Raw genomic sequence first — 13,468 nt, 5'->3', positions numbered from 1 at the left:
TATATTAGCATTTTTACATGTACTATTATATATGGCAGGACCAGTTGTTTGTATAACGTGGCAGAACTATAGCATGGAAAAGCTCACCAATTAGACAAAGTTTCATTTTATAGAAGAAAAATAAAAGTTAATATAATTACATTTTATTGATACTATTAATTGAGTACTTTCATTCAACTTACTGCCACCCTTTCTTGGAAAATGACTATACAATATGACCTTTCTTCAGCTCTTTTCTGGAAGGAGAAGCACTGAATGTGTCCTTGTACAGTACTTTAAAAAGCAATCTTGAAATTGGCTCTCAGACAAGAAACTTTTTCATTAAATCTTTTTGATTGGATGTTTTTATTTCATTTTTGCTGCATGAGAGCAAAGAGAACCAAAGATAATTTTTATATTTGAACGTCAGCAACGCATCGACGAGTTCAGAGAAAGCCCTGATAAATATTTCAAAACCTTGCTTTGATCACTGAGCATTTAGGAAGCTTTTAAAAAAAAAAACGATAATGTCATTGATATGAAACCCACAATTAAGCAATGTAATGAAACCATATTATGATAAATTAATCGTTTTTTCAAAATGAGGGGCACAGCACAAGAAAGAATGCAAACTACGGAGACTCAAAGTGACCAAACCGCACCGTTTTTCTACTCAATTAGTTACCCAGCTTTTAACAGGGTTTTTGTTTTTTGGGAGGTACCCGTAGCAGCAAGATGGTCAAAAGTTATGTCATTTCCCTCAAAGTGAAGCTCATGTTCAAAAAAATAAAATGAAAAAAATTCTGGGGTTTAAAAAAATATATGTTTATATGACGGTACATGTATTTTTCCCTGCTGTTTCATATAGGGGAGTTATATAATACACAATGTAACTTTAAAATTACTGTTAGTATTGGATTAGTTGCCTCATCTCCACACACAGTGATGTATTTTTTTGTATATTTTGTCATTTATGTTTTTATTTATTTTGTCATGTATGTGTCATGGTTCGGTGCCTGCAGTCCCTCTCCTACTCCAAGAGATGGCAGTATTAATCCATTTTCCAGTCCCCCTCTCCTCCCCAGTTTTTCCCAAACAGCCAATTAGCCAACCCCTTCTATAAATACCGTCCTTCAAATTACCGTTCTACTTTGCTAATTCATTATTGATCCTGCTCAAGACTTTCACTCGCCCAGACAACAAGCCTCTCTTTCCAAGACTTTCTTCCTTATTTTCCTCCACGTCTAAATACCTTTCTCACTAGCTGTCTTCTTCAAGGTACTCCCCAATCCTCTTTTCAAGACCTTCGCCACCCGAAGACCACCTCCCCAAGTTTCTCTCCCAAGTCTCTCATCCTTGGCAGTCCCCACTTCGTTCCAAGACCGTCCTAACCAGGCATCTTCTCAAAGGTATTCCCAAATCTTCTTATAGAGACCTTTACCCCCCAAGCCCACCTTCCCAAGTTTCTCTCCCTCCGCTGCTGTCCTCTCCTCGTCGCAAGACCTTCCTCACCAACAATCTTCTTAAATGTACTGTACTTTCAAATCTTATTTTTAAGACTTTTGCCACGCCAATACCACCTCCCCAAGTTTATTTAACAAGGCTCCCATTCTCAATAGTTCCCTATTCCCAAGACCTCCTTTTAAGACTTTTGCCATCAGAAGATTCCCATCAAGTTTTCCCTCCTCAGCAGAGGATAACTCCCTTATCAATAGGGAAATCCATAACTTTTTTTTTGCATGGACGCCCCCTGTTGGGGTTTGATCACATCCCCATTTTACTTCTCCTTGTGTCCTGCATTTGGGTCTGTGACAGTATGTTTTCGTTCATTTTTTTTATATTTTCTGCTGTATATTTTATTTATTTTTTCATGTATTTTGTCACAACAAGATATTATTGAAACTGAGGGACGGGGCAAGCCGGCTGAGCTTTTGACCTATCATTGATGGGTGTAGTAACCAATTTGTTCATCATTGATCAACCAATAGTTAAATAGCTCAGGCAACTAGCCAGCCTCCCCATTTGAAAAACATTTGCGGTGACAAAAAATGGTAGTAGTGTATTAGTTGCTTTGTATCAACACATTTTGCTGTCTAATTTTAACAACCACCACTAAAAATTCTGAAACGGGTGATCCTGTTGTAGCAACATTTCATGTCTGCATATTTCTCTTACCTGAATCTTTCTCTAAAATATGCAAAATGCGTATAAAAAGTACTTTAATTATGTACTTTAAGTGTTTTCAATCATGTAACCCTAATTAAAACGCATTTAAAATATTTTGTATTTCAGACTCCTTTTCATGCTCAGTGCAATGTAATCAACTTACTCAAGTGGTGTAAGTTATAAAATTATAAAATCATTCTTTTTCCTTTAATAATCTGATCAACTACACTCAACTTAATTTCCTTATGCAATTAAATGTAATGAATTTGTATTTTTACTTGCTATTTTGTTCAAATTCTACATGTCCCAGTAATAATTTTCTACCTGTTGGAATGTGCTCAATTTCTCCGCAAAAATAAAATTCCATAAAAGCCATTTACAGGAAGTGACATTTGATTTGATTTGGGTGGGAGTTCAAATTGTGGAAAAAGGTAAGCTTCAACTTTTAATCCTGAGTTTTTATTATTTTTTTAATATACTTGTTTGAGGCAAGTTATATCCTGTTATGGCAATTAATGGAACATGTTAATTGAGTAAAATCTTTTGATAAGCATATTAGATCTAGTTGTTTAAGTTTTGTCAATCTGTTGTAGATTTGTTGGTAGAATGTTTGTCAGCTAATGGCATTTCCAAAAACATTCAAAATACTGTTTAAGAAAGCCAGCAATGATTATAATTGTATCCATTCCTGAGCTTGACCACTATGCATATCTTAGTGTTAAACACATTGTTGTAATCAAATCATGAAACATGGGATTACTTTTTTTTTCATTTTGAAATCATGACACTAAAATATTGCTGCAAACAAAGAAACACCCATACCTGAAATTCTGATCATTGTTGAGATTTTTCAATTCAGGTTTTTACCACCAGCTTGAAGGAAAAAGCAGAAGGGGAATTTATCGCTATATATATTAGCCTCAGGGCGGCACGGCAGATGAATAGTTAGCGCGTCCGCAGCACAGTTTTGAGGTCAAATCCAGCTATCAGCCTTTCTGTATAGATTTTGCATGTTTTTCACATGCTGTCAAGTGTTTCCTCTAGGCACTTCAGTTTCCTCCCACATTCCAAAAACATGCATTTCATGTTAATTGGTCGGTCCAAACTGTCCCTAGGTGTGAATGAACGAGTGAGTTGTATGTCTCTGTGTGACCTGCGACAAGCTGGCAACCAGTTCAGGGCGTCCCCTGCCCACTGCCCCAAGATAGGTGGGATGGGCTCAAGCACCCCCGCAACTGTTGATAAGCGGTGTAGATAATGGTTGGATGGATGTATTCGCCACAACGGTTGCAATGAGCCAGCACGCCTACTGATGAGATTTTTTTCTTTCATCTTATCTTTCATGATACTCTATCTCCACGTTTCAGAAACAACAAAATTGACACCACACCACGGATCCAGAATTGTGTTTTTATCAGCATTTTCCTTTTGTCCGAGTCACGTAAAAATTCAATAAATATTTTCACCTTTCAAGCTTTTCTTTCCCGTCGAACATATATATACAGTAACTTTACAAGTAAACTCACGTAATACACACTTGAAACCTGTTGTGAGCCGCTATTAACATATTACTTTGTGTGTTTTTTAGGAAGGCGATTACGTGACAGGCTCATTTACAATATGTACAGTATTAGCAGTCAAAAGTACAAAAAAAATCCCATCATAGTTTTCCTCAAAAGTTCTTTTTGGTGCGGAATTTTAAGCAAAATTCAAAGAGCACCAATAGTGAAGAAGCTCACGTTTCAAATCAGGACTTGCAGACCAGTTTATTAGCACCAAGTGAGCTAAATATTGTACAAGTCGAAGTTTCCTCTGCACTTGAGTCATCTGCTTAGGGAAACCCAAGTAGACTATGGAAGAGGTTGATTAGACCAGTGTTTTTCAACTAGTGTGCCATGAGAATTTATGTAGTATGCCAAAGGAAATGTGTCCACGATTCTCTTTGCAAAAAAAGTACTGTATCCTTGCCGATGATCAACTACAACCTTCATGCAGGTGGCAGCAAACGAATATTTTTTTTTCTTTGTATATTCTAATTATCTCCTCGTGAGGTTATACAGTGAAATATAACTTTTTTTATGAAGCTGTTTAAGATTAAACTTTAAAAAAATGAAAATAAGATAAAGGAGAACTGACTAGCCAACTAATATGAAGAGCTGGAATAACATAGAATTGCAGGTTTGAAAACATAAGGCACAGGTGGGCGCGTCCAAGCCACTCCCCTCAGGTTGGCACCGTCCAGGGGGCAAAAGGTATGCCAAATCCTGACAAAAATTTTGCATAAAACTTTACTAATTTTTGATTATTTTCTTATTTTACAAAGAATAAAAATCCTGAAAAATAGAAACGTTTTTGTTCCACCAGTAGAAAGTGTTTGCTCATTGTAAATATTAATTTTGTTTATTTAATTTTTTAGATGAGATGAAAGATATTGCAAAACTTGAAAAAATGCATAAAAAATATAGCAAACTCCTTGCTTACAAAAATCAATACCCTGCGTTACCTCTACAGGAACTGTGACCACAAACTATAGTAAATGTATACAGTCAATTTAGGCAAGATGATAATTTGAGCCGTATTAAAAACAAACAAACATAAAACTGGTGCCAGGAATTAATTTTAACCGTTTTGAAACGGACGGTGTGCCTCAAGATTTTTTTAATGAAAAAAACATGTGCCTTGGCTCAACACAGGTTGAAAAACACTGGTCTAGACTTACACCAGGGTACAAACTTTAGGGTTTAATCCACCCTCCAGAGGTTTGGTGTTAGTTGCTGCTAAAGTCATCTGGTTCGGAATAGGTCTACTTGGCCTTGTGCACAGAGGTGGGTACTAACGAGTTACGATTACTCCGTTACATTTACTTGAATATGTTTGAAAATATTTTATACTTCTGGGAGGATTTTAAAATCACTATACTTTTTACTCTTACCTGAGAAGATTTGTGATTAAAAAACTGTACTGTACTCTTACTCCACTACTTTAGGCTACATTGAACCTGTTATTTAAATTCCCCCCACACAAGTACGCAATGGTCTGTATCTTTTAAGGCACATTTATTTTGTCAGGGAACTCAAAGTTTTTATTGAGATTTGACCATACAACTACCTATATTTTTTTAATTCACAAAGGATTCACCAAAACAAACGGTCTGAGTACACAGACTTACGGCAGACTTTTAATTCATAATTGACTGGATGGACTTTGATGATTTGAAATGACTGTTTAAAAAATGATCAATAAATAAAACGTTGCAATAGATACTCAGTACTTGAGTAGCTTTTACACCAAGTACTTTTTTCACTTTTACTCAAGTAATTATTTCAATTACTTCTTTTTACTTCTACTTGAGTCCTATTATTCTAAAATAACAGTACTATTACTTGAGACAATGTTTTGGCCCCACCCACCTCTCCTTGTGCAGATGTACATTACAGGTAAAAAGTTTGGGGTCACCCAGACAATTTTGTGTTTTTCAGGAAAAAATCACACTTTCATCCATCAAATGAGTTGTCCAGTGTTCTTTACCCATATGAATTTATTTCTTTTGCTGGCCAGTCTAAGATATGCCTTTTCAATGTAGATGTTGTGAGTACTATTTTACCAAGCTGCTGGTTGATGACCCACAGGGTATCTATTTTTCAAACTAGAGACTCTAATGCACTGTTTTTCAACCTTTTTTTGAACCAAGGCACACTTTTTTCATTTAGAAATCTCAAAGCACACTTTGAATTTTTTTAAGAATAAATATCCGGCACTAATTTCATGGTGTTGTTTTTTTAAAAAAAAGTTTTTTATATTATTTGTTGTATTATTATTTTTCTGTGCAAAGTTAAACATTTAATTAAAAAAATCCAGCTCAGTGGAAGGCCTACAGAGATGGTTGGACTTCCTTATTTGAAAGCTTCTTTCCCTGTTTTCCTAGCAAATTAAATCAATAGGTGTCTTCTTTCCATATTTTGAGTGTCTGCTAAATTTTAAACTTATCATTTTTATTTCAAAGAGAATAACTTAAATATATTTCCCTTTACTATCTCATGCGCAGATGATTAGTATATAAAAGGAATGAAATATATAGAAATGCTGCTGCCACCTACTGATATGGATGAATGTTACAGTTACTTTGCTGTTGACTGAAGGAACGATACTGAACAATGGCCTGCTTTTCTGCCAAGATAAAATTGGTCAATTTCTTGCGGCATACTACACAAGGCCTCACGGCACACTGGTTGAAAAACACCTAGTGGGGCCCCATACTCCTCTGTTTTTGCTATTCTCTGATCAACAGCTTCTTGGCAACAACATTTGTTTCGAACAAGAATAGACTGTCAGGTTTCACAGAGATGTTCTCTTTTTATGGCCATTGAGAAAGTTTAATCACACCCACAAATGCGATGACACAGATAATTGACTGCTTAAAGGAGAGTCAATTTTATAGCTTATCTAACCAGGTAAACTGTTTTCAACTGTGCTAACATTATTGCACAGGGTTTTCTAATCATAGATTAGCCTTCTAATGCAGCGTTTTTCAACCAGTATGTCGAGGTAACCTAGTGTGCTGTGGGACCTTGTCCAGTGTACCACAGAAAAATGCCAAATTTTTATTAGCCAGGTAACATTAATCCATATCAGTAGATGGCAGCAGATAACGATTTTTGCTTTTTTCTGCTCACGAGGATGTACTGGTATATATATTGTATTTTTCTTAATGAGGCTGTTGAAGATTGCACTTAAAAATATTCTGTATATAAAATAAGACAAACAAAAGTAAAACCTGAAGATAGATTGGATGATTTATTTATCTTCATATTTTTCTAGAATTAATGAATTAAACGTAAGAACATAATAAACACAAATTTTGTTCCAATGGCAGATAGTTTTTGCTGTTTTTGAAATACATTTTTGTTGCTTTAGTCTAGAAAAACTAGACAACTATACAGTAAACCATAAAAAAACTGGTTAAAGATAGAGTAAAATCGCAAACTACAGCAAAATCATCAACCAAAATAAAAAACCTGTATTACCACTTGAACCACAGTGACCAGAAAGCATACGAACAACTTTAAAATGTCAATTTAGGTGACATGATAATGTAAGCTTAAAAAATACAGACACTCAAAAACCTGAAAGTAGTGCCAGGCATTAACTTTTACAATAAATATGTTCGACAGGTCTGCCTTGAGATTTTTAACGAGGAAAAAGAAGTATCTTAGATCGAAAATGGTTGAAAATCACTGTTCTAATCCAAAAAGCAAACACAATGTAATAATAGAACATTGGGGTAACATCTATGAGGATATTGCATTTAAAAAGCAGAGATTTGTAGCTAAAATAGTCATTGGCCACATTAATAATGAATGTGGTGTATTTCTGATCAGTTTCTTGTTATGCTCATTAAGTGATCCCAACATTTTGAATGGTAGTGAATGTCTTGTGAAACTTCTAGATGAGGCCAAGATCTAGTAAAGATGTTTGACCCGTTTAATGCCACTCATAGATAGATACGTCAAACTTTCTTGTTTCTAATTTGGTTGGCTGTGAATGAGGTAATTAGGAAAGTCTAGATCTGGCTCTTGAGACCTTGTGAATTCAAGTGTGGAAGATCCAGTTGAAGCCTATTAGGGGTTTTGCATTTTAGTGTCTACTGCTGAGGTCTTGCAGTGTAATGCAGGACTGCATCGAAGTTCTGAAACATTTTAATAAGAAAATTATGCTAAGAAATGATGCGCAATTCCATAGGTGGTGCACGCAGGACTATGCATGTTCACGAGATGAGTTCACAAGTAGTACTGGTGCACTCTGAGTTCTGAAAAATAAAATACATGGAAACAAACACGAAGGAAGAACTGTAGTCGTCACATTTTCAACACGCCCTATTTCGGCAGCACCGAGGGCAGAGCAACCTCACTTCGGCAGCTCTTTGGAGGTTGGATGAGGTAACCATCACCAGTACGAAGATAGATCGTTGTAAAAAAAAAAGAAATGTCACACTGAGGATGCCAGATGATGTAGCGCCACTACTTGGTCATCCCTCAGCTAGAGTCCCTCACAGATCCTAAATGGTCCCTTTTTAATTTGGCGGCAAGTGGGCCTAAAGTGCTTTTAGCCCTTTGCTCCTTGGGAGAGGCGTCACTTGGAGGTCGAAGAAGCCCCGGGTTAACGGTGCCTCTCGTAGTCATTGGAGTGGATGTGAAGGGCTCCCGAGGAAGGGGCACGCGGCTGGTGGGCGACTTTGTGGTAAAACGAGGCCGTCTGGTGACCCCTTTAGTGGTTGTTGTTGGATTCTGGTCTGAATGGGGTCTCAGAGGCTTAGGGGTGGTGATGTGGGAATCATTAAAAGAATCGCTGGAGGTCTCAGGTTCTAGTGAGGGCTTGGTGGTGTAAGGGTGTTTGGGAGATGCCGTGCTCAGATTTTTGCTGCATGACTCGCAACAAAGTTTGTTGTATCCTGGAATGGAGCAGTATCGGGCCAGTACCTCCATTTGACAGAAGATAGACTTGTCCCCCTTGCAAGACTCATCTGAGGAAACCAGAAAAATAGAACTAGAGACAAATAGCAGTATAAAGGTGTTTACTTTTCACCCAAAATCTGTTGAGCAAAGGTTAACAAAAATATTGAGAGTGTTCTTACTTGACAGATTTTTAAGCCCAGGGTGGCCAGACACTGTTTGTTGTATTACTTCATCTGTGATGTTCATATTTTCCAAAGCAAAAGGGGGCATTACAGGTCCTGAAACAGCCAATGCAACCTTAATAACATGCAGCAAAATAACCCAAAGGACATTTACCGCATATACTCGCTTATAAGACAAATTAGGAACAATACAATACTGAAATCAGTGGGTCAGCTTATACGCGCATACAACAAAATGAACACAAGGGGGAGTAGGAGAGGAAGAGCTACCCACTGGCGCTGTTCTGATTGTGTTAGTGAGGGACCACATCTCACTTTGTTGTGATTTACAATCCATACATTCAAATAGGTATCGTTGTTTTGATACTAATATATAATACTCCATTATGACAATGTGAAAACGTTTTTTTTTTACTTTTTTTGAATTTATTAAAAATAGAAAACTAAGAAATCACATTTATATAAGTATTCACAGCCTTTGCTTAATACTTTGTTGATCCACCTTTGGCAGCAAATACAGCCTCAAGTCTTTTTGAATATGATCCCACAAGTTTAGCACACCTATCTTTAGGCAGTTTTGCCCATTCTTCTTTGCAATAAGTCTCAAGCTCAATCAGGTTGAATGGGAGACGTTTGTACACAGCCATTTTCAGATCTCTCCAGAGATGTTCGATCAGATTCAAGTCTGGACTCTGGCTGGGCCACTCCAGGACATTCACGGAGTGGTTCTGAAGCCAATCTTTTGAGATCTTGGCTGTGTGCTTTAAGTCGTTGTCCTGCTGAAAAATGAACCTTTGCCCCAGCCTGAGGCCAAGAGCGCTCTGGAGCAGGTTTTCATCCAGGATATCTATATATATTGCTGCATTCATTTTTCCTTCTGTCCTGACTAGTCTGCCAGTTCCTGCTGCTGAAAAACATCCACACAGCATGATGCTGCCACCACCATGCTTCACTGTAGGGATGATATTGGCCTGGTGATGAGCGGCACCCGGTTTCCTCCAAACATGGCGCCTGGCATTCACACCAAAGAGTTCAATCTTTGTCTCATCAGACCAGAGAATTTTGTTTTTCATGGTCTGAGAGTCATTCAGGTGCTTTTTGGCAAATTCCAGACGGGCTTCCATGTTCCTTTTACTAAGGAGTGGCTTTCGTCTGGCCACTCTACCATACAGGCCTGATTGGTGGATTGCTGCAGAGATGGTTGTCCTTCTGGAAAGCTCTCCTCTCTCCACAGAGGAACGCTGGAGCTCTGACAGAGTGACCATCAGGTTCTTGGTCACCTCCCTGACTAAGGCCCTTATTCCCCGATCGCTCAGTTTAGAAGGCTGGCCAGCTCTAGGAAGAGTCCTGTTGGTTCCGAATGGCTTCCATTTACGAATAATGGAGGCCACTGTGCTCATTGGGATCTTCAAAGCAGCAGAAACTTTTCTGTATCCTTTCCCAGATTTGTGCCTCAAGACAATCCTGTCTCGCAGGTCTACAGACAGTTCTTTTGACTACATGCATGGTGTTTGTGCTCTGATATGCACACTCAACTGTGGGACCTTATATAGACAGGTGTGTGCCTTTCCAAATCATGGCCAATCAACTGAATTTACTGCAGGTGGACTCCAATAAAGCTGTAGAAAGATCTCAAGGATGATCAGTGGAAAAAAAGATGCACCTTAGCTCAATTCTGAGCTTCATGGCAAAGGCTGTGAATACTTATGTAAATGTGATTTCTTAGTTTTCTATTTTTAATAAATTTCAAAAAAGTAAAAAAAACACTTTTTCACATTGTCATAATGGATTTTTTTGTGTAGAATTTTGAGATAAGAGATTAAATTAATACAATTTGGAATGAGGCTGTAACATAACAAAATGTGGAAAAAGTGAAGCGCTGTGAATACTTTCCGGATGCACTGTATTTCTTTTAATATTTGGCTATTTTAAAGCAATTTTAAGAGATCTTCTTTTAAGCGATGTAGCTTAGAAGTAAGTTTATACGGTAAGTGGGACAATCTTATGTTAATTCAATGGAGCTTGAGTGGAACCATTTTTGTCGATTCAATAGAATTTTAGTGAATCCATTTTTGGTCAGCTAAGTAGGATTTGATTTCATCACTTGTGTAACGCTTTTGTGCAACTAATTTCAATCACTTGAGTAGCACTTGACTGCAGGAATCTTTGATCACCTCATAAGCACTTCTGTGGAACCATTTTTGATTGATTCAGTAACAACTAAATGGAACCAGTGCCAGAATAAAACTGTTTTTGGTTTCTTTGGTTTCTTCAGTACTGCTTCAGTGGAACCATTTTTGATTGCTTCAGTCAAACTATTTTTGGTCATTTTAGTAGCAAGTATAAGGAAACATTTTTGGTTGGTGCAGTGGAGCTTAAGAAGAACCATTTTGGGTAATTTTAGTAGCACTACAGTGGACGCATTTTTGGTCAGATCAGTGGTTTTTGAGTGTTTTTTTTGGTTGCCTCTGTTTCGCTTGAGTGAAACCATTTATGACTAATTAAATACTGCTCGAGGTGGAACAATTTTTAGTGGCATTTGTGGCGCTTCAGTGAAACCAATGTTCCCTCTAAGCTTCTGAGCAATCTTTCGGAATAACGGTGAACAACAACAATTCCAAGTGTGGCCACCAAATCATTATCAAACATGTTCAATACCCGACGTTAAAAAAAGTTTTGCTGGCTTTCTGGCAATACTAGTTCGTTTTTCAAACGTGAAGGAATTAGCTAATTTTGTAAAGGTTGCACGGCCCACACGCACCAGCTGGTTTTACAACAACTATTACATGAGATTTCTGTATTCAAGAAAGTATCTTTTGTTACATAATACTAACATTTTGTGGTTGGATTGAGTTGGTTGCACAATATATAGATGAATTTCATCACACTTTTTTTAGTGGGAGTACAATGTAGGCAAAACTCTTACATCCAAGAGCGGTCAGAGACCCCAAAAAACACGTCTTTTTTCCCCTGCTTTTTCTTCTTTATTTTTTACCCTTTAGACACTCTTTATTGACCAGCTTGGTAGCCTAAATGGTAGGGCGCCCGCTCCGGGACTGGGAGGTCGCTGGTTCAAGCCGAGTCCTACCTAAGACTTACAACATAGGTACTCATTGCCTCCCTGCTTGGCGCTCGGCATTAAGAGTTGAAATTGGGGGGTTTGGTCACCTAATGACTTCCAACACAGCAGTTGGGTCTAAAAGCCCGGCGCCGATCAAAGGCAACGCGTCACGTCGAGAGGTTCGCGTGTCAAATGATTTCCTGTATATATCATGTTTATGGTCTATACTGGCTGAATAAATAAATAAATACAAATACAAATATTTTTCTTCTTCTTTTGTTTCCTTTTTCCTAGCTTTTTAAGTTTTTCTGTTTTTTTTTCTTTTATTTGTTATTTAGTATTATCTTTTTTCCGAGCTTGTTACTTCTTTATTTTTTGCTTTTTCCCATTTTCCTGCTTTTTTCCCTTCTCTTTTTTATTTTTGACTTTTGTTTCTTTTTCATTTGTCAAGTTATCTTTCTTTTTTGTTTTTGTTTTATTTTTTTCCCCTTTTAAGTCATTTTGTGCATCATTTTACATAATAACTGGTTGTACATGGATGAAAGCAACCAAATCTGAAGAGCCAACTCTTTAGTGAGTCAAGCCGCTTTTATATAAAAAAGACGGAAACTTGAGGCAACATTCACGTGGTCACGTAGGTAAAGAATAAAGATAACGAAGCTATGTAAGCGATACTTAAATTAAACCAGGGTTGTCTTTATTTTCATGTTTTGGGGATAAAAAAATCAATAAAATATTGTACTGTATATTTTTTAAAAGCAAACTCTTCCGCCATTTCATGACAACAAGGGGACATTATTGGTGAGTTACGCCGGCTTTATAGTTTACCGGTATCTTGTTTCGACTAATGGTAATGTTTCTGTGATGAGTATATTTTAAAATGGTCATCATGTCTTGAATCCCAAGAGTTTACGCTTTCCAATTATATGTGGCATGACGTATTTCACTGACTGGTGACACGTGCGGCCACTTAATCGTTTATAAAAGTTAAAACGTTTAGTCAACAACACAGAATCCCTGGAAAAAATGTTAGCGTTTTCAGACTGGAGTGAAGGCGCAGGTGTAAACTGCACAGTCCGTCACTGATTCATTAACGCTTCAGTGCAATCATTTTAGCGCTTAAGTGAAAGCCTTGACCTTTTTGGAGCTGTACCTGGACAAGGAACCGGCAGCTTGCAGATGAGCACCGTCTCGGGTTTGTCGCCTTGACAGTTTCCGGCAGTGTTTTCGCTGGTTTTGCACACTACCTGCCTCTGCTGGATGCCTTCGCCACATGTCACCGAACACTGAAAGGAATGTACCATTTTAGATTACTCTACAGGTGAGCTCACATAATTTTATTGTGGACATTTGAAGTAAATTCAAGTCACACTTATTTGTGTAGCTCTCCAATCATTTAAGAGTCGAAAAGGGCTGCACAGACCATCATTACAACATCCTCTGAACTGAAACCAGGGTATGTACACCGTTCTCATGGCTAATTTTCAAAGCTAATTTTTCTCTATTACGGTGTTAATTATGTCTTTTGCAGATCTACGATATATCTGTGATTTTGCATATACCATTTTATGTATATATATATATATATATATATATATATATATATATATATATATATATATATATAT

The 13,468-nt window shown here is 37.3% G+C and overlaps 1 protein-coding gene across 1 annotated transcript in view; it reads right to left on the bottom strand.

The window, feature by feature from the left end:
* Positions 1-3,572: 3,572 nt before the first annotated feature.
* Positions 3,573-13,468, bottom strand: part of adamts14 (ADAM metallopeptidase with thrombospondin type 1 motif, 14) — a 123,363-nt gene continuing 113,467 nt past the window's right edge. Inside the window, exons 20-22 of the mRNA XM_088323446.1 lie at positions 12,994-13,126; positions 8,777-8,875; positions 3,573-8,665 (exon numbers count right to left, since the gene is read on the bottom strand). Of these exons, the coding sequence (XP_088179572.1) occupies positions 8,178-8,665; positions 8,777-8,875; positions 12,994-13,126 (720 nt within the window). The 3' untranslated portion in view covers positions 3,573-8,177. The remainder of the gene's footprint in view (positions 8,666-8,776; positions 8,876-12,993; positions 13,127-13,468) is intronic.

This window comes from Urocampus carinirostris, chromosome 19 (assembly GCF_059441175.1).
Source record: "Urocampus carinirostris isolate Australia breed hairy pipefish chromosome 19, RoL_Ucar_1.0, whole genome shotgun sequence".
Classification (NCBI taxonomy): domain Eukaryota; kingdom Metazoa; phylum Chordata; class Actinopteri; order Syngnathiformes; family Syngnathidae; genus Urocampus; species Urocampus carinirostris.
Note: the sequence above shows the minus strand (reverse complement) of the source record. Positions and strands in the feature narration are given on the sequence as shown.